At 40.5% G+C, this 21459-nt stretch overlaps 3 protein-coding genes across 3 annotated transcripts; 1 reads left to right on the top strand and 2 right to left on the bottom strand.

Moving 5' to 3' along the window:
• Positions 1-1628: 1628 nt before the first annotated feature.
• On the bottom strand, positions 1629-6183 carry rraga (Ras-related GTP binding A). Its single transcript, XM_004573318.4, has 10 exons — positions 6017-6183; positions 5612-5735; positions 5360-5459; positions 5197-5263; positions 4870-5092; positions 3931-4026; positions 3672-3794; positions 3480-3571; positions 3276-3391; positions 1629-2137 (listed from the first exon to the last, which is right to left on the bottom strand). The coding sequence occupies exons 2-10, from the start codon at positions 5636-5638 to the stop codon at positions 2034-2036; spliced, it is 948 nt and encodes a 315-aa protein (XP_004573375.1). The 5' UTR covers positions 5639-5735; positions 6017-6183; the 3' UTR covers positions 1629-2033.
• Positions 6184-8377: 2194 nt separating this feature from the next.
• Positions 8378-12003, bottom strand: chmp1b (charged multivesicular body protein 1B). The gene is made up of 9 exons (XM_076889042.1): positions 11889-12003; positions 11778-11805; positions 10222-10319; positions 9984-10130; positions 9815-9883; positions 9623-9730; positions 9483-9526; positions 9254-9326; positions 8378-9094 (listed from the first exon to the last, which is right to left on the bottom strand). The coding sequence occupies exons 2-9, from the start codon at positions 11791-11793 to the stop codon at positions 9050-9052; spliced, it is 600 nt and encodes a 199-aa protein (XP_076745157.1). The 5' UTR covers positions 11794-11805; positions 11889-12003; the 3' UTR covers positions 8378-9049.
• Positions 12004-12090: 87 nt separating this feature from the next.
• LOC101476608 (terminal nucleotidyltransferase 5D) lies at positions 12091-20927 on the top strand. Its single transcript, XM_004573317.5, has 3 exons — positions 12091-12328; positions 12438-12649; positions 15111-20927. The coding sequence occupies exon 3, from the start codon at positions 15120-15122 to the stop codon at positions 17433-17435; it is 2316 nt and encodes a 771-aa protein (XP_004573374.1). The 5' UTR covers positions 12091-12328; positions 12438-12649; positions 15111-15119; the 3' UTR covers positions 17436-20927.
• Positions 20928-21459: the final 532 nt, after the last annotated feature.

The following is a 21459-nucleotide window of genomic DNA, read 5'->3' as shown; positions in this document are numbered from 1 at the left end:
AGGCTGGCCTGAGTATTTAAAAAAACTGATCTGCTGGGTTTTCCTGCACAGCAATCTCTAAGGATTACAGAGGATGATCTCAAAAAGAAAAAATACCCAGTGAGCGGCAGTCCTCTGGGAGAAAAGGTCTAGTTGATCCCAGTGATCAGAGGAGAGGGGTCAGGTTGCTTCAAGATGACAGGAAGACAACATTAACTCAAAAAACCACTGGTTACAACTGAGATATGCTGAAGAGCATCTCTTAATGCACAACATGCCAAACCTTGAAGCTGATGGGTATAGCAACAGAAGACAAAACATGGTGCAAGAACAGGAAACTAAGGCTGCAATTAAGACCAAAATTGGTCAAAAGATTGGAAAAAAAAACATTGCCTGCGCTGATGAATCTGCTTTTCTGCTGTGACATTCAGATAGCAGGGTCAGAATTTTGTGTCAGAAAGCTGCTGCTGGTGGTGTAAGGAGAAAAATATTTTCTTGGCACACTTTGGGCCTCATCGTACTAACTGAGAATCATTTAAACACCACAGCCGACACCCAGCATTTTCATCTTCTGATGGCTCCATCTCACCAAACTCACATCTTCTTAGACTATTTTCTGAAACATGACAATGGGTTTACTGAATGCAAATGACCACACTCACCACATCTCCAGACCAATAGATGTTGTAGAACTGGTTATTTGCATTATGGATGTGCAGCCGAAAAAGAAAGAAAGAAAGGGAGTCCACTCGAGTACTAGCAAAGTGTACCTAATAAAGTGAGTGTTTTATAGCCTTAAGAGGAGAATGGATTAGCTAGATTTGACTGAAAAGTTTAGTTTGGAGACTTTAATACTCTGCTTGTTTTGATCCCAATAAATATTATAATTTAAATGTGTTGAAATTGTGGTAACTGATCAGACATCAAAACTACAATAATGTTGAAATTCAGTTGGCCTGTGCTCCATTTAATTTTTTGATAGAAAAATAGGAGCAAAAGTGAGCATGAGAGCCACTTGTATCAATCTTGTATCACTGGTTCCCAGTGCTCAATTCCAGGTAGAAACATGTATTCTGGCACTTCTTTAGCATAATTTTGCATGATTCAAAATTTAAAAATTCTTTATTTTAGACCTGATCTTTAGCAGTCTCTAAGTTCCAGTCTTAAAAAAAAGGCCTTTTAGCTCATCCCTTTAAGGCAACGGTCTCAAAAATATCACTTTCTTCTGATTGGTCAGCTTCCAGACACAACCCCACTCCATCAGAATCCAATAAAAATATAGAGTTGGAAATGAGTTAAATGGAAATAGGTCTACTTTAACACACTCAGCAGCTGTTTGCCATATTAAATGAACAAAAATATGCCATTTGCGCTGTAACTTGCTGTCCATCCCCTGAAGTTGTCTCACTTAACTGGTGCACTATTTACTATGTGTACAAGACAACTGGTGCCACCTGTCAAGTTAGCCTGGTGAGACTACAATGAAGAAAAGGACCAATAAGAACGATCTCTGATCCATCTCTGTGTACATCTGTTTACAGCGCCTGTTTCTAAAAGCAGTTAGTATTGTCAAAGATTAAAAACAGAACCCCCCCCCCCCCAAAAAAAAAACAAAACAAAACAAAAAACAAACCACCCCACACTTCAAATATTTTTCTGAATAGAACTATATTGTTTGTAACAGCTTACAAACGACATTTGAAAATCAAATCATACAATATCTGCTGCTTCTCATACGGAGAGACATCCCCAATCACTGGGATTCACTGCATGGAGTGAATGAATCTACTGAAATATGACAAAGTGTGACAGCAAATGTAGCCCTCCCCTCCCCCACCTCTGTAGTAAACAATACATTTCCCAACGAGTTGTTATCACTTCTCCCGTAAGAATTAGAGCAAAACAAAAACAAGGTGATTTCTCACGTAATAACTGTGATTGAATATGAAGATATAGACGAAACGGTGCAGGGCTGCTCATGTGACACCAGGAGACCGCAACATGCTGTCTGTGAACTGATTGGCTGAGAGTATCCACTAGGACAAATGCACAGGCTAGCGCATCCGCATGTGCAGGCTATGCTTGGGTCCATCCACTCGCTCCAACTTCTCAAAGTGTTTCCTAGCATTACGGATATTGATGAGAGTGGCTGCAGATGCTGGAAAAAAAGGAGATGTGAGTTCTTATTATTGTCTGTGTAGGTTCTCAGTCATCTAGGACAAGGTAATCTAAGCAGCCTGGAAAGCAAACTGACTGACCTCTCATCTAAGAGATTATTCAGTTCTAAAACCAAATGGTTGAGAGTCCCATGTATTTAAACCCTAGTGAGGATTATTCTTTAAGAGGGTCGTTGACCCACTATTGATCATGTCCCTCATCGCATGAGCCATGGTGTGAAAAAAGGTGTGAGTCATTAGCAGCAGAGGTTTGGGTGAAACCATTAGTCCCTTTTCCATTACTACCTACTTTGATCGATCAGTCACTGATGGCCACAATTTTCAGGACTTTCCATTACCTCATAGTATCAAGTACTAAAAACAGTACCCGCTCAGCAGGTTTCCAAGTGATCTGAGCAGGTACTAAAATGTGACGTCATCAGACTGCATGCCACCGATTGGCTGGTCAGTGGCGTCACTCGATGAGTCACACGATGAGTGTGAGTGTCTCATTCACAAAAATCAAAACCACTATTTTTGAACCCAGCAACAAGTGAAACGGCTACAAAAAAAAAAAAAAAAAAAAAAAAGTCTGACAAAAAGCCACAGACTGAGCAGCAGGTATATCATCGCCTCTACATCCACCTTTGTTGTAGCATTTTTGTCGGATATTAATTACATCATGGGACGCTCTGATGCATTGCTATGACAACGACCGCGCACATTAGGTGGTACTCAATTGTAATGGAAAACCATTCAATCCGAGTCGAGGCGAGTTGATCGGAGCAGGTACTAATGGAAAAGCGGCTATTGTGAGACCCTGCCTCACCCAATCATGTGAGATCATCTGTTGCAAGATCTGAAATGCCTGGGAAGGGATCTCAACACTTCCTCATGTCATGAGGTACATGATCAATAGAGGGTCAACGACCCTCTTAAGGGACATTCCCACTAGGGATTTGGTTTTAGAACTGAAGAAGCTTTTTGGATGAAAGGTGAAATATCTTCAAGAAACTTCCAGTCGCTTTTCTTTCTAAGCTCCTTAGATGATGATGATGATTATTATGATTATTATTATTATTTTTTTTTTTTCTCATAACTGTGAATCTGCTGCAGAGAAATGTTATCTTCACTACTTACGAATAGAAGGGTCCGACATGATGACCATGACATAAGTGTTGGAGGTGAAGACGTCAATGAAGGCTGCAAAATTTGAGTTCCTTACTTCCATGCTTTGGAAGGAAGCTGCAAGTTTACTGGAATGATAAAATAAATAAAATTAAAATCAACACACTCCAGCTGATGGCATCTGGAGAGGAGGCGGAGCATCTGCAAAACACTTACCTACAGCTGAGTTTGAACTGTTTGATAATGTTACTGATCTTCTCAAACCTGTGAGCGTCACGCTGCTCTTTGCACTGATAGTGGGAGATCACCTGCATTTACAAAACAACACGGGGAAACGACAAGATAAATGACTCATTTCTAAATTTGTATTTCCTGCCCAGACGCTGCAGAGGAAACGGACACTCTCACCAGGAAGGTCGCTCTCTCAAACAGAAGAACTTCATCTGCCTCTATGATCTGTGCAAAATTTCTCAGGTTTGTTTCCAGCTGCTGGACGTTTGGGATGAGCTGGTACACTATGCTGGACCAGGCCTGCAAAGAGAAAAAACCCAACAACGTTCAGCTAAATTTACCAACAAAAAAAAAAAAAAGCCTCAGCTTTATTAGCTGTGACAATAAATAAATAAATAAATAAATAAATAAATAAATGGACAGTCAGGTTCAAGACCTTATATAGGGTTTCATCCCAGATTGATGTCCTGAAGCATGTGCAAGCTAAAGGCCTGGACAGTCTTCGCAGATCTTCTTCACGTTCTTTAAAGATCTGTAAAGACAGAAAGGTCACACCAAAAGGGAAGTGGGACCAGCTCAAGATCAAAATAGACACAAATAAGTAAAATACAAAGAAAAAGTATGAAAGGAGGTTATTATAGATATGATTAACATAACAGGCAGTAAAATTAAGAGGTGAACAATATGACCATTTACAAATATTATTGGTACCCTTAAGAGCCCTACGTTTAGGTTGTTCATATTCAGTTCATACTTAAATGGGTCATACTGTAGCTTACACATCAAAGTGATCCCTTTCACTTTTTCAGTGAAATGAAAGTTCAAGTTTCAATCAAGAAAAACTAGTGCAAAAGTCTAAAAAGGACCACTTTAATGAGTAAATATATACAACTCATTTCCTGTGCTGGTGCCAGAGTCACTTATGTCTTGGTAAGGTTTTATTTTAATTTTTTGAAGAACCAGCCAACAACTCAAGCAAACCTTAATAGTACATACTGTTATATTAACTTGTTTCCCACTTTAAAGGAGTTCACAGACTCAGCTAAATGAAGTTGGAGTGGGAGACTTTTGTTTTTTAAAGCTTTTTGGTGGAAACACATGGAACTGGTTCTACACTGGGCACTATGGCTGTGCTTGTGGAAAAGACTGAACAGTACAATCTTAGAAAAGATGTAGTATGATCAATATTTTTTTCCTGTTTCTGTTCTGGATGGGCAGTGTCATGTCTGACTGAACCGGATCAGACTATTAATCAGCACTTGACTCGCAGATTAAATATCATTGTATAACACTGCAAATTCAAGACAGAGCAAAATAGTAACACGTGAGCGGGACAGCAGTACTAATGATGTATGAAATGTTACTTGAATCTCACCAAATCTCTCTGGTCTTCCTGCACAAGGTCCATTTTGTGCACAAGACAGAACACCTTGGCATCAGGGGAATTCTGCAGAATGGCTTCCAGACACGACTGGTAGTAGTGCATGTCTTTCTCTAGCTCACGGCTCTCAACGTCAAATACGTAAATAAGAACTTCTACATTTCTGAAAATGTTGTCCCTCTGGCTGGTGAAGTAGTTCTCCATGAATGTGTCCTGTCTGTTGGTTTAAAAGGCACAGATAAGTGATTAAAAATAAGGAATAACTTTGGCTTCTCAAAGCTGGTCCAGAAATGGCAAATAATTAGCAAATGTGTGTCTTACCCTCCACAGTCCCACAGGTTTAGAACCAGATTGCCAAGAAACCGTACATGGGAGTGTTCCACGTCAACTATGGTCAACCAATAAAAGCAGAAGTGTTAAATAAATGTAGATAATGAAACGCTCAGCATTAAAAATACATTTTCATATAAGACGGTGCTCTTACTTGTAGCTCCAAGGCGGCGTGTGTCTCGAGCTATGTAATTGGCAAAGATGATTGATCTCATACTGGTCTTTCCAGACCCACTTTTCCCCATCAGTAGCACCTGAAAAGCACACACACTCACTATTATAGTGGGAAGGGTAATTAGGTGGATTAATCTCTGATTTTAGAAGTACATGCTTGAAATCAAAGGACACTTCAAAAAGGATAAAACGAGTTCTCTGTAATGATCTAACAGATCTGCCCTTGCTTTACCTTTTTCTTCATTGCTGTGCTTGACATCCCCCTCAGCAAATACGAGTGTCGGGTATCTCAGTGAGCTGCGGGTCAGATGACTTCAGGCTGTGTCTGCAGCTGTCCTCCCCTTCCTCTCTTTGGGCTACGGAGAAAATCCCCCCCAGAAAAAAACCCCCAAAACGTGTTCATAACACGTGTGAACGCTTAAAACAGAAACAAATCAAACATATCCCGTCACTTTTGATCTTTAATAATCCTCAATAAGCTTGCTGGGCTTATTTACTTTTCTTTCTCTGTTACAAACACTTGAGCTAATGCTAACTTAGCTAGCCCGAAACAGTCCAGATATAAGGCTAGGTTAGCTTAGCTTAAATAAACGGCTGAATAGCTGCACTAAAATTCAACAGCGTATCATCAACCTACCCGAAAGAGTCGACCAGTTACCTAAACCGGTGCAGTTTTAAACAACAGTTTTCCTTTGTTTAAACGAGTACAGTTGATAAACATTACTTAGTGAAAGCAGCAATGAAGTCAGGATCAGCTGCTTCCTGTGTACGCCAAGAGTCACATGATGAGCAATTTGGGCTTTAAGCCCCGAGTTCTGTCTCACAGGCGACGTCATAGATTTAAACCTTACAGACGTTTTTAGATTAAAGTCTAAAAGAGAACAACAACCTTCAGTTTAACTCCGAAATAGTTTTAGTTGTAGTCCTTTTTGAAAAAAAAAAGAAGAGTTTATACTTCAATAGGCTAAAGGCAAACCTTATTTATGAGGCATAATTTAAACCTCCCATTTTGATTTGTATCGGAGATTCAACCAGAGTGGCTGCAATTCAATTTATAGATGTATTGTTAATTATTAAAGAGCTAAACTTTAACACTTAACATCAAAACAGGTCGTGACTTGTGAATTTCTTTAAAATTATAGCTTTATTCAGTACAATAGCACACCACGTCATGCCTTACATCTTATTTTTTATATATTGTTTTTATTTATTTATTTGGTTATTTTTATACATATGGATAACCTTAATTTATTTTATTGTCTTTCAACCTGGTCCTGTTTTTATTGTAATTTGTATGTGTGTGTGTTTGTCTTTCTGTGCTCATAATTTTGTTCCGCAATGCTGAGTGGCAATAAAGGATATGAATTAAATAAAGACCCAAATAATGGTTTCATTGTTAACCCATGACTACATGACTCAGAGACCAAAGTAATGGCTGTAGGCGTGACTGGTTCTGGATTTTTGATTTATTTTGAAACCTATTACGTGAAGCATTACAACGCGCTTTTAATTTCGCTGTTTTGGAGCGTTTCTATCATGACATTGGGATCAAGGATTTCTCAGAAAAATTTGTGTCTATTATCATTCACACAATTATTTCCACTCACGCCAAAAGCGCTTCTTTAATTACATGATGCAGTTCCGCCTCTTGGCCACTAGAGGTCTGTTAGACACCCGTAGCCTCAATGTGCATGAAGGAACAGATTTCAAAATAAAATATATCACGGCAAGCGTTTGAATATTCTTATGTTAAAATGTGATCTCAAAAACACTCACAGAGGTGTCACTTGTGTGTTTAAATGCTAGAATTCATTGTTGAGTATTTTGGCAAATGGCCTGTATTTGTATAGCACTTTACTTAGTCCCCAAGGACCCCAAAGCGCTTTACACAGTCATTCACCCATTCACACACTGGTGATGGCAAGCTACACTGTAGCCACAGCTGCCCTGGGACGCACTGACAGAGGCGAGGCTGCCGGACACTGGCGCCACCGGGCCCTCTGACCACCACCAGTAGGTAACGGATGAAGTGTCTTGCCCAAGGACACAACGACCGAAACTGTCGGAGCCGGGGCTCAAACCGGCAACCTTCCGATTACAAGACGAACTAACAATTCTTGAGCCACGATCGCCCCATTTTATCAGCTCTAATGGATAAACTGACACAAAGAAAAAACATTGTTGCCATTTTGATAGTTCAAAAACAAAACAATAGTAAATATAATAAATATAAAACTGCCCACATTGAGAATCCTGATTTACAGTTTTTTATTGTGACTAACTAGAATAATGCCACTTTAAACTGTGGTAGTACATTTGTGATTTCTCAAACAGATTTGTTTATTTGCTCATTAGCCTTTGAATGTAAGACTTAAAGTATAGCGTCAGAAACACATCAGCCGCATAGCAATGACCGAATCTGTAAGAAGAAAGGATTAAATAAACTGGAACATTACATTTTTTGATCAGAAATTCATTATGCTCGTTCATGTAACACCACTGCACATAAATCTCTTGACATCTCTCAATAGCCATCTAAGGAGATTTTTCTTGTAGAGCCGTTTTAAAGTGGGGGGGTTTTCTGATCGTATCTGCATACAGTCCAAGTGAATATTCAAAAATAGAATGATTACTGAGGGGAAAACAGACAGAGCAGCTAATTTGGACCACGTGTCTCTTTTAAGAGGAAAATTAAAGACTTGACTGGAAAGAAGAGGAAATCTGCATTTGGAAATCTCTCACAAAAGCAAGTCGAGACACTTTACCCACACCTGAGAAAACAGGTGTCATCCTTTACATATTCATAATGTGCTCAGTTTTTGTTTTTAATGGAAAAATAATTGGAAAGATTACCACTGGAAATTGCTTTTACGAGTATCTGCAGCAGCCCTAACCCTCAAAGCATGTGCGTACGTCTTAAAGTGGGCATTTCACTCCAAATGAAATATTCATAGTTAACAAAAGGAGGATGAATTGGTTTAATTAAAAAGCACAGAAATAAAAGTGTTATAAAATTTTATTGTTTGCTTACTGTTTATTTTCAAAACCCCTTTTCCAAATAATCAGCAAGATTATTGAAGACCAGAAAAACAAAACAAAAACAAAATCTCAGGCTAATCTTTCAGGAACCTCACACAAATAAAATAAAATAAATCAACAGAAGAAGTCAGTTCACCGATAACTGGGGAGGTCTTCCACTCTTTGATGTCAAGAAGACAGAAAGAAATGCATAAATGTTGTTTGCAATCATGGAATCACAAACAAAAATTGAATTCTATCCTCCAAAATTTTTTATCATTTCACCAAAACTATATGAAATTGGCCTATAATTTACAGGGTACTAACTGTCAAACTCCCACATCACATTTATGGACTTCTTAAATATACATATTTAACAATAATTATAAATTACTTCCTCTTTATTGGTAAATATATATATTCAAGAATTACATACAATTTCCATACCAAGTAAACCACTTTAATAACGTGATGTTATCATAAACATATCACCAACATGAGGAAAAGTGATACAATAGCCCCTCAAAGGAGACAGTAGATGTAAAAAGGAGAGAAGACATGATGGAAATAAAAAGGTGTTGGGGAGTTATATTCAGGTAGTGTACAGACGCTTTGGAGTCCTCTTCCAGCGCCATTCGACTGCAGTCATTCTTTACATCTGATCTCTAAGTTTAGCGAGCCTTTGAGACAGTTCGTCCTTTGGATATGAGAGTGAGAGAAAAGACAGCGATTAAATGAGGATGAAGACGAGACAGTTTTTGTTTGCTGGATCCACAAAGAACTTCTTCCTGTTTTGCTTCATCTATCTGAGTTTTGCAAATGTGTTAGTAACAACTATGATGTAATGTGTGTGTACCTGTTCTGCAGAGGCCACACTGGTACCCACTGATCCCGTCTGTCCTTGAGGGAGCTCCATGTTCAGATCCAACCTAAGCAAGAGGCGGACATGGGAAGTGTACATTTTTAAACCAAAATGAAATATCTACTCTTTCATAACGCCCTGTAACACATCCGATCATATCTATGTCTCTACGTCACACACTGGCCCACGTGATCAGATATTTCACAAACAGTGAAAATGTTACCCTGCTTCATCAGCCATTTCGTGCAGCAACGACTCCACTTGATTCTGAAACACACATGACACAGCAGGTTTCACCTTCGAGTCTTTAACGGCCTGACAGCGTGAAAGAATATAAGAATAAACCGGCACGGCGTGGGGTACCTGTGGTGTTGTGAGAGTTGTCGTGCTGCTCATCGTATCCTCCATCTGGGCTGTCTGAACATCCAGTGTCTCAAACTGGTGTTCAAATTTATCCATGAGAGCAGAAATCTTAAAACAAGCATTGACGATGTGTTTTAATCGGTTCTTTCTTACTAAAATCATCACATTATATCCACATGTAGACTGTTGTACCTTTTCCAGATTCATACTCTTCAATGTGGCGTCCATGCCTTTCACCACTCCAGCCATTGATTTTGTGACCTGAGATAGAAAAACACCACATCAGTCAAATAGCCACAAACAGAGCTCAAACTGAAATGTTGTCTTCAGCCTCTAACTGATCTTTCTAGGACTACAGCACCTGGTTCATTGTGACTGCAGTTTGGACCCTCGCTGCCACAGCATCTACCCGAGCGCTCATCCGCAGGAAGTTCACAGACTGGTTCTTCTGTCTGATGGCGTTTTCTGCATGAATTCTTGCCACTTCCATGTTTCCTTTCTGGATGGCCTGTGGGGTGGCAGACAAAAATAATGGTTCAGTAAAATCTTGAGCAGTCTTTCATGAACTGATGAATGGATTCTGAGTCATCGCTGCTTACCTTCTTGACTTTAGCCTTCTCTAATTTTTCCTCTTTGTCACATTTCTTGGAATTTCTTTGGAGTTCTTTGGCAGCAAACTTTAGATTGAAGAGATTTTCTGGTACAACAAGTTAAAGAAGAACAAAGCCCAAATACAAAGCCCAAAGACCAAAATCTGTACACCTCCGTGTCCTCACATAAGTTTGGCCTAAACTAAAACTCTGTAATAATTATTGGAAAAGGAGACAGTTCATAAAGAGACAAAGATTTTAAATCTGGTATCAGGTGATAGTTCTCATTATTTATTTATTTTTTAACCACGATCTGATGCATTTAAACCACTACAGGAAGATAAAAATTAAATGCATCTCCTTGAATTTCAAGCTAAATAAATGATCACAAAATGTGAAATAAACTTGAAGCTGGTGCTCTGATGTCATGGGAATACTGTGAAACTAAACACTCCAGCAAAAAATACACTCAAACATAGATGTGCAAGCAGAAATTTGATATCAAGGAGAATATGTCTTAAACACAAGTGTTGCCAGGGCGCGTTGTTATCCAGTTCTGAACCCTATACTTTAGTAGAAGATATAAATACAAACTTAGCATTTCAGTCAGTCTATTCTAGATAAGGATTGCGTAATTCTGACCCATATTAGTCAGACTCAGATAACAAAGGTCTGACATCATCACGTGACTTTTGGATGGAGAGACTTACTACAAAAAAAATGTCTGTCACACCTTTGAGCCACACAACAATGGTTTGTGTATCTATTTTCTCAGCTTGAATAGAGTCATGTGGGAAAAAAGCAGAGTTGCACCAACAGACTGAAGAAACAGCATCACCACTGCATGATCTGTCCACAAGAGAGCACTGACAAGTTCATTTTCCATCCTGTTTACTACCCGTGTTAGTTACAATTCTTTTTAATCAAAGTCTATTCAAATGGATTATCTTTAAGATTTACTGTTTATTAAAAAAATACTATTAGTCAGCTGGATTTTAAAACCCGTAATAACAATGTCAATACAGCCCTTAAAATTCCAATGTCAGTCTGAATAACATTTACATTTAAAAAAGTCTGAGATTTGTTCTCATGAGTTATACTGTGACAGACACGGGTTACAAAACAGGTATTTTTGGAGTTTTCTAATAATTTGCCTATGTTTGTATGGCTCCCGGAAACCACCGCCGCGCTGTGTTCAACAACACACATCCACCTTGTTCCTTTATTATGATTCGGAGTGCTAGCTAACACCCAAACTTCACGGGAAACTACCGAGCGCCAGCTGCTTTATTTACACCCATTAGCAGTGTAAGCTCTTAAGGCCTTCAGCCCAGCTCGGTCGCCGTGTTACGACGCCTATACAGACTATGAAAGGTTCAGGTTATTCGGTAAGGCGTTACCTGTGTCTCCGCTCAATATCAAACATGTTCCGCGACGCTTCAGACATCTGTCGCACATTAATCTCAGCAGTCTCGTCAAAAACCACCGTGTTGTGTTCGCCCGTTTAGCTCGGCGTTAACATTACACCAAGTGACTCTCTCTCACCGCTCTTTTTAAAAGGATACTTTCCATGCTGGGCATCTTGAGGCCGTTCTTTTAAAATCCAACAGTTACACAATAAAATCAACACACAAAAAAGTTGCTAAATATAACAAAACTTCCCAGTAAAACTTCACCTTTTCAGGTTTCGGTCCTCGTCTTCTTCCGCACTTCCTGATGTCTGATCAAAATATGGACGACGTCAGTGTCACGTGGTGACGGTATTCCATTCAGACGTCACGAAGGAGCGGCTAGCCCCCCTCCTCCACCCGAAATGTGAATGAGAATAAAAAAATAAAAAAAAGAAATAAATAAATAAAACTAACGTTAAAACACCGCAGTTTTTTCTACGAGTAAACTCCGGCTGAGCACAGTGACCGAGTGAGCACAGACTGATAAAAGTGGACGTGGCGTTGTACCCGGCGGAGTGCCGGTGGGAGGTAAAAGCGGTTGATTGATGATTAGATTTACGGTGTGGATCACGGCTGGGAGAGAGGATGACTCACTCCGTCTGATGTGATGTTCACCCCGCAACAGCTCGGCAGTGCGGTGGCACGCCGGTAGTTCAGCCTGACAGGTCGGTGTGCTCTGCCGTTACAAGCCAAACTTTACCAAACACTTCAGATGCGTTTGGAGGGCGCTCAGATACGTTCTTTGTTTCAAACTTGAGTGGTTGTCACTTGCAGTTAAGGAAGACACCGAGCGTCGTGATTTACCGTAAATTTCGTGACGCCTGATTGCCATGGAAACAGGGCTCCTGCGCTGAGAGGAAAGTGTCCGCGTTATAACTTCAGCTTCAGCATCAACCTTTCCAACGAGGTCGCATAAACCTGTTGGATACTTCACAGTTTTCATTTTTCTTGTCTCTGCCCTGGCTTTACTTTCCACCACGAAGCAGGTGAGTTTTTATTTGTATTTTGTAAACGCATAATTATCTCTTCTGCTGGCACAACGCAGTAAATGCACCCTTTTTTCTCCTTCCTTCAGCATATTGCTCAGTTTCAGCCAAAAAAAAAGCAAACAAAGAAACAAAGATTGGCCTGTTTATTTACTTACACTGTCTGTCAACTTGTCAACTAGTAGCTTCTAAATGGAGCGGAAAATCCAGATGTTGGTCACATCTGGAACTAATCTGTGATACATTTTAAGTTCCGAGGACAACACGTTGCTCTGTGGTTGAAACATTAAAGAGCAAAATGTTGTTGATCCAAGCAGAAATGCCCACCACCAGCCTTTTGTGTGTCCCCACATCACGATCACCATCTGTGTGCTCAGTATTGTGGGGTGGACTATGCTTCAATCCATTCACAAGCTTCCCTGCCTAAATATTTCAAGAGTTTCACAGCCATAATGCCACCGCAAGTGGTGCATTTGGTGTCGTGGTGGTTTTGTTTTGTTTTTTTGCGCACAGAGAGACAATCCAGGAGAGCCAACGTGTGATGCTTCATTCAGTGGCTGTATGAGTCATATAGTCTTATCTATAAAGAAGCCAAGTGGCAGAGGAGCAGTCCTGCTGCAGGACCGAGTTGATATAACCCCTGAGATTCACTAGAGGCTGCTGTGGGCCATGCTTCCCTGTGCCCCGAGTTGCTGCCACTGACTGCATTTTGCATTGATGACCGTCAAATACTAACACAGGATAGAGGATGCAGAAGGCAGGTCACACGCTGTGCGCAGCACAGTTGATTGAGTGCTGTTTACAGTACGTCACAGGGCCGTGAAAACCATGTGAATGAAATCGGTACAATTTGCGTCTCAGTTTGCATTTTTAAAAATGGGGTTAAAACATTTTCACAGGTATTTTCATTAAGCTTTAGCCACTATGCTCATATTTGATGTAACACGTTAAAATTGAACCATTCCCTTTTCTTTGATCTTTATATAAACTATATATGATGAGCTATTATGGAGGAGTATCGCATGAAAAATATTCTTAGAACAGCACACTTTTGATTTTAATTGAATCTGACCTGAAAGTTGATGAAATATATTTATCAAGTTATGCAGATTTAAACATTAGATTTCAAACACTGCTCGTTTCATTTTGATTACCAGCTTATGCTGGTAGTATATAATAAGCTAAATGCACCTATTTCTTAGGTACATTTACAGATACACACATAAGTGGAGCTCTTCTCTGTGGTGTGTGTTCAGTAACAGGCTAAAATCTGACATTTGTCTCTGTACAGAGTGAGTCAGCGTGCATTAATGATGACGTAGACCACCTTTCCCCCACTCTAACTCATTTCCCCTTTACCCCCTTCTTAATTTAAAGATTTTAACAAAAACTATGTCAGATACAATTTGTTGTGACATTAAAAGACCAGGAACATTTACGCCATGCTGTATATTTGCAGAAAGATGTAGTCTGGGGGTATTAACCGCAACCCTGTTTTTATTATGCATGACTCCCTCTGATACCTTTTGACATAGAGGTGCAAGCCAAACAGACAAATCCAGCTTGCCTTATACAGACCGACCAGGTTCTGTAGTTGCTAAGTTTAATTTCTTCCCTGATTACCTGTCAGCTGCTGAATGACAGACAGGTGAGTCACCTGTAACTAGGACATGTAATCATGGAAGAAATTCAACAAACTTGATTACTGAATATTTATCCAATGTGACCAACAAGTAAAATGGTGTGAAAGGCAGCTGGCAGTGTCCATGGCTGGCAGAGAAAAAGCCCCAGTTCAGTGTGGGAGGGGTCGTAAAGTAGAAACAATGTTACATATTTGGCCTGTGCATTTGATTAGCTGATGTACATGGTCTTAGTTTTATGGTCTGTGGCAGACATTCTGACGCGATCTTATAAGAACATATTTTTATTACATTTGTTGGATTACTGGGAAAATATAATTTGTTACTGTGCGTCATCAGTGGCTTATGTTTAAGCCCTTACTGTGCCACTTATTTGACTTTGCCATATGTTACGATTCTGTTGCCATCTAGTGGCAAAACACCAGGCAAGCTAATCACCGAGATATCCTCAATCCTCAGAGCTGCCCATTATTCCTAATGCTGAATTGCTGAATTTCAAATCCAACTAATAAACAATTGCAGTCAGAGAGGAATGAGGGTGGCAAAAGACTTTAGCTCATATATGCATTTTTGTTTGACTGCATTTTTGACACAATACTTTACAGAGGAGAGAAAAACAAAGGGGCAAAAGCCAAGTCTACAAAACCTTTCTTTTCGCACACTCTCTTGCAAAGGCTCAGCGCTAGTGGCTTATCCAGCTCTATGCAAAAGTGCATTTTTTCCACAGGATGTTATGCTTTCTGATCTCTTTTCCTGCTCCATGCGTTCCCTTGCCAGTGTAAGATGTTAGTCGTAATGTGATGCAAAACTCTGTTTCACAGGTGAAGACGATGGAGCTTCAAACAGAGAAGAGGTTCCACAACCTAACCCTGGAGCAAGTTCAGGCTCTTGACAAAGTTTTGACTGAGGTAATCCCCATCCATGGGCGAGGTAATTTTCCTACACTGCAAGTGAGAGCGAAAGACATCATTCGTGTAGTGAAGGACCGTCTGGTTGAAAGGAACATTCAGGTTAAAGATATACGCCTCAACGGCATGACTGCCAGCCACATCCTCGTTAAAGACAACGGGCTTGGCTACAAAGACTTAGACATCATTTTTGGAGTGGAGCTTCCGAGGCAGGAAGACTTCCATGTTATTAAGGAGGTGGTGCTGGGGAGCCTACGAGACCTTCTCCCTTCTGGGGTTAACCGACGTAAGATCACCTGTCTGACAATGAAGGAAGCCTATGTGCAAAAGATGGTGAAAGTTTTCAATGAGCATGATAGATGGAGCCTTATCTCGCTTTCTAACAACAGGGCTAAAACTGTGGGGCTCCGATTTGTTAGTTCCCTCAGACGACAGTTTGAGTTCAGTGTGGACTCCTTCCAGATTATATTAGATCGTATGCTCCAGTCTTACTGGGGGAACGAAAGGAAACAAGAATGGAAGTTGGCACTGACTGCTGGGCCTTCATCTAAAAAGGACGATGACGATGAAAGCAAAGGACAAGAGAAGCCGAGCATTCCTCAGGAGGTTGAACATGATATGAAAGAAGATTCTGCAGTGGTGACTAGCACAGAAAGTCCGTGCCAGGATGAAGGTGTTTCTCCACTCGAGGAAGAGCTTCGTCAAGAAGAGGTCGAGAGTGTAGACGAAAAGCCCGAGGTGCAGCAGGTGCTGGAACCGGAGAGCATAAGCTTACAACAGGAGAAAGAGGAAGTGGAGGGCATTGAGGATGTACAATCAGAGGAGGAAATTGTGTTTGAGATGTGTGAGAAAAAAGGAGAAGAGAAAGAACAGTTTGAAATCAATTATCCTGTAGTTGCATCGCCCAAAACTTTATTTTCAGATGTTGGGGATCCTCTGATGACACATGCATGTTTAACCCTACAGAGTAATGACGAAAAATACGAGGCACAAGCTTCCCAGCCTGTAGTGTGCACATCACATACAGAAAAACCAGCTCCACAGGATTTAAGTCATCGTGAAGAAAAGTTCAACGTAGACTCTGTAAGCTGCAGGACTGATTCTACCCCAAACCCGCAAGATTCAAATCTTGAGTTTTCCTTTCCTCCCCCAGCTAAAAAATCTTGCAGCACATCAGCGGACATTGTGCCGGATTACTGCCCCTCGCCGAAATTACAAAGAAAAATGTCACGGAAGTTGATTAGTAAGCCTGAAAAATGGTCTTTACTAACCGATCTGTCAGACCTCACCACACAGCTGTTTCCACCCATAGAGCTACCAAAACAACTTCAGCCGAAACCTGCTGTGCTGGAGAGTTCTCAAGTTCACAGTTCAAACATACCAAGCTGTCAGACGGAGAACTCGGAGGGTACAGATGTACTTACAGTTCCCACACACAGTACAGTCAGTACACCGCAGGATGGGACTTGCTCCAGAGAAACTTTAGAACAAACTGTTAAGCCAAAACACTCAAAGGAGCCTCCTGATTCAGAGCCTCAAAGCAACTCATGTGCAGCAGGTGTGGTCTCACAGCCTCAGGTATATGAGCATAAACCGGAGCTGGCAGACGCCGTCCCAAACAGCTGTGAGTCAAGCTCATGGCTTGGGGAAGCAGGAGAGCCCACCATCACTGTTGAAGCTGAGTGCATGTACGGAGACTTTGATCAGGCTATGGATCATCTTCGAAACCGCCTCATTGCCACCCACAACCCAGAGGAGATCCGCGGTGGGGGATTGCTAAAATACAGCGACCTGCTAGTGAGGAACTTCCGGCCAGCCAGCGAGACAGAGATAAAGTCCCTGGAGCGATACATGTGCTCCCGCTTCTTCATCGACTTTCCTGACGTAGGCGAGCAGCAGCGGAAGATTGAGGCCTACTTGCAGTGCCATTTCATCGGCAGCGAGGAGACTAGTAAGTATGACTATTTGATGACCCTGCGGCGCGTGATAGATGAGAGCACGGTGTGTTTGATGGGACATGAGAGGAGGCAGACCCTCAACATGATCACAGTGCTGGCTCTAAGGGTGCTGGGCGAGCAAAACGCCATCCCCAACACGGCCAACGTTACCTGCTTCTACCAGCCGGCTCCATACATGACAGAACCCATTTACAACAGCTACTTCATCACTCAGGCCCAGCCGCCTCTGGTCTACCACCCGTACCCTTTACATGTCCACATGCAGACTGGTCTGGTGTAGCAACGTTGATGTGCCAACAGGGAGGCATGCGAGCTGCTTTCAGCATGGTGCTCTGCAAGCAGAAGCACAAATGCAAGTTTTAGCAACAAAAAACAACCACGGGCGCAGTGGTGTTTAATGTTTTGAAATCCCTCCTGCTTATGACATGAAAGGCAATGAAAGGTCAGAACTGCAAGTGGTCTGGGATCAAAGCACGTCACCCTTTCAAGATGAACACTTTTGACAAAGGAAAGAAACGCAAGGAACCCACTTTTCAGAGAGCTTGTGATGAGGATCGTATTGAAGCCGAGGGACTTTATTTGTGGCAGCTTCAGCTGCGTTTCGGTGGAGCTCTGAACTGATCATCATCCCGTGATGAGAACATCGTAGTGTGATACTTTCCTTATGGTTCGATAAACCTCTCTAACAATTAAACAAAATACACCTGTTGGCAACAGAAATCCTAGTTTGAGTAAAGCTTGGGTCATGGTAATTTCTCAAGGGTTAAATCTCCCATATAGGTGTTTTGTAAGTCAACAGCCTTCGTAGAGTAAAGTCAAACGTGTGGTTATAACTCTGTATTCACTGTAGAGGAATAGGACTGCATTTACTAAAAGAAAACCTTAGACGAAATCTCTTGTGGTGTTTCCATAATCTTGGTGCCAAGTTCTGTGTTTTTGTGAGTGTAAACATCATTTCAGAGAGCTGAAAAGTTTAGTGCCATTAGGGACTGTGTGAACATTATTGGGTTGATAAGGGGGCCTTTGTAGAAATACACACAAAAAAAGACCTTCTACATCAAAGCCCTTGTAAGTGTAAATCATACTCTTAGAAAAACAAGAAAGCATCAGAGTTTTTGTTTGGAGAAGACTTCTCTTTAATTATGAAATGAAAACTTTCACGCTAGCTTCAGATTAAAGAGTTGGCACACAAAAAAAGACAAAATTGAGTTAATTAGGACATCCGTCAATAAATATCAGGCACAATAATGTGTCATAGTTGGCAAAAACTGAGAAAAAGACCAGCATATTTTTTGGGTGACAGATGGAATTTGGTTGGTAATTACCCTGTAGATTGTCATATGTTTTGGCCCGGTTATAGCTGGTCCATAATCTCCTAATGAAACACAGTGAACATCTTATCCGAGAAAAATATTGTTTCACTGAGGGTGTGACTTAATCAGATTTTATTGGCAGTGGAATAGCAACAAAAAGGTCAAACAAACAGCTTTTGATGGCTGTGTTGCTAAATCCTGACAAGTAAACACACCATAACAACTTGCCAACCACTCCATACTTTACAGGAAGGTCAAAAAAGTACAACAAAGACTATATAATCTCTTAATATGTGGGTATTCATGTACAATCTCAATTTTGAAAAAGTTTAGATGCTGGGTAAAATGTGAATAAAAATAGAATGCAGTGATTTGCGAATCTCATAAAGCATTTGTTATTCACAAAAGAACAAAGAAAATGCATCAAATTCTTATACGTTTTACGTTTTCATGAAAAATATTAACTCCCTTTGAAATTGATGGCAGCAGCACATCTCAAAAAAGCTGAGATGGAGCCCACAAAAGACTGGAAAGTAAGTGGTGCTACAAAGGAAATCAGTATTGGATGCCTGTGATGTTCAGGCCCTCGGACAGCACTGCCTTAAACAACATGATTCTGCCATGGATATCACTGCATGAGCCCAGGAACAGTTCAGAAATCACTGTTCACTGTGCCAGAGGTTAAAGCTCTGTGATGCAAACAAGAAGCCATATGTGAACATGATCCAGAAATGCTGCCATCTTTAAAATGGACTGAAGTATAGTAGAAAATCTGGTGTGTAGAATTATGGATGCTGAATCCTCCAGACTAAAGAAGCTTGTCATAGCAGCGCTCGGTTTAAAAGCCTTTCATAAATTCAGTATGGGTAAGCTGGTGTGGGGGTGCATTAGTGCCTGAGGAACTGGCACCCAGTGCTAAAAGGTATATACAGCAACACGTTCTCCCATGCAGAAGACATTTTTCAGTGAAGGCCTTGCATATTTCAACAAGACAATGCTAAGCTACTTACTGCATCTATTGCAGCAGCATGACTTCCAATAGAAGAGTCCAAGTCTGGCAGTAGACCAAACCTTTCACCATTAAAAAAAATTTGATGCACCATAAAGTGAAAAATACGACAAAGAAGATCCCGGACTGTTGAGCAGCTAGAATCCAGTATCAGACAAGAATGGGGCAACGTTCCTCCCCCAAAAGTCCAGAAGTTACTCTCCTCAGTTCCAACAGGTTTACTGGCTGCTGTGATGCTACACAGTAGTAAATGTGTCCCTGTCCCAACATTTTTTGAGATGTGTTGCTGCAATCGAATTTAAAATGAGCTACGTTTCTCTTGAAATGCTACCTTTTTTTCAGTTTAAACATCTGATGTTTTCTGTGTTCTACTGTCAATAAAATATGGGTTTGTGAGACTTGCAGATCATTACATTTGAGCACCTCATCATCCACACTATAAAAGCTAATAGATAGCTAATAATAGATGCTTTCAAAGGCCTTTAATCTTTTATTTTAATACAGAGTATTTATATATAAGCCCATATTATTAATGATAACAACAAGGATGGAAGAAAAATAAATTATGAGGCTTCTTCACACCTAATATGTTTCCTACAGTCCCTTAAAATGTTAAGACACACCTCTGCTCACAATAAGTGACAGATGTCATGTTCCTAGGATTGTTGTTGTTGTGTGTTTCTGAGTGTGTTGATATTTATTATGACATAGTGTAAAATTCTGAGCTTAGATCTGTGCCCATATAAGATTCAAACTTACCTGCATTTTAGAACTAAATTCTCCTATTCCGTGTCAGGGAATTACCACGAACTTCTTATGGATTTGTGACCGAGGGTTTGACTGTCTTGTTTTTAATTTTGTTCACACAAAAGCTGAGAAATGACAGCATGTTGAATCCCTTTTCCCACAGTCGACAGGCTGAATAGACTTTGTGTTTGTATAATGTGTTGACAGCTGTTTGTTGTAGTGGACGAGGTAGATGTACGTTCTGTCGGGGTGGTGCCTGCTATTGTGTGCAAAAATGTTACTGCTCATTTTAAGTATTTCAGCTGTCTTCAGTGCAGCCAGCAGTTATTGCACTTCTGTCTTTGTGTGTTTGTTCACTGTGTATGCATAGTACATGTAATCAGTATTAAAAAAACAAAACAAAACAAAACCTAAATCATTTAAGCACAGGTTAGGATATGTGGACTATTCACACTGAGACTGAAGCACAATGTAAATGCACTTAGGTGTTGTCGAGTAATAAAGGTGACATGCTCGTGACTCTCCACATAAGTATCGAACACATCTAAAGTACTCTGTGGTGCAATATGTAGTGGTCGTATCTATCTTTAGACTCTGGGTTTGTTGTGTATCGTTAAGGAACTGTTATGCCAGTAGAGAAATGTCCCTGTTATGATATCTAGTTGCTCAGATTGTTGTGTTATTGTGATAATAAATCTAACACAACCTCTCTTTGTCTGGAGTCTTTTCCTTTGTGGTCAGACTTCCACTATATCATTTTTTAAAAGCTGCATTAAACCTTCAGAGTAATAACCTGTTTGACACTTATCATTCTGTACCAATATTAAACCGTGTGAACGCCTGTTTATTTCCCTTTAATTCCTTACATTTGTAAGGAAAATGCATTTTGGGGTTGAGCAGCAGAGTTGAGTATGTGGGTTGCACCCATTAAAACCTGGTAAATCTGCTTTGCCAATGCAAAACAACTGATTCATTGACCAAAACAACCACACTGACTGACAAATGATGGTTAAAGAATGGGACCCCATCCCACAGCAGTGTGTGACCAAGCGGTTGACCAGCATGATGGGGAGGTGCCAGGCGACTGTGGCTCTACATGCCAAGGCCCCTGTCGTTAAATGAATACATTTTTAAATTGCTGATATGTCTAGTTTCATTAGACCTCAATCATTCAATCCAATAAACGGCACCAAACAAGTGTCAATAGCAGAATATATTTTTCTTCAGCGCAACCT

This window comes from Maylandia zebra, linkage group LG10 (assembly GCF_041146795.1).
Source record: "Maylandia zebra isolate NMK-2024a linkage group LG10, Mzebra_GT3a, whole genome shotgun sequence".
NCBI lineage: Eukaryota > Metazoa > Chordata > Actinopteri > Cichliformes > Cichlidae > Maylandia > Maylandia zebra.
This window is presented reverse-complemented; position numbering and strand designations above follow the sequence as displayed.

Excerpts from the sequence above, each read along its gene's own strand:
- LOC101476608 (XM_004573317.5), top strand. The coding sequence starts at position 15,120 with ATGGAGCTTCAAACAGAGAAGAGGTTCCACAACCTAACCCTGGAGCAA.
- chmp1b (XM_076889042.1), bottom strand. Across the intron at positions 9,327-9,482 it reads GAAATGGCTGATGAAGCAGG|GTTGGATCTGAACATGGAGC; the intron begins GTAACATTTTCA and ends CCTCTTGCTTAG. Across the intron at positions 9,095-9,253 it reads GTGTGGCCTCTGCAGAACAG|GACGAACTGTCTCAAAGGCT; the intron begins GTACACACACAT and ends TCATATCCAAAG.
- rraga (XM_004573318.4), bottom strand. The coding sequence starts at position 5,638 with ATGTCAAGCACAGCAATGAAGAAAAAG. Across the intron at positions 5,264-5,359 it reads ACGCCGCCTTGGAGCTACAA|TTGACGTGGAACACTCCCAT; the intron begins GTAAGAGCACCG and ends GGTTGACCATAG. Across the intron at positions 4,027-4,869 it reads AGGAAGACCAGAGAGATTTG|ATCTTTAAAGAACGTGAAGA; the intron begins GTGAGATTCAAG and ends CTGTCTTTACAG.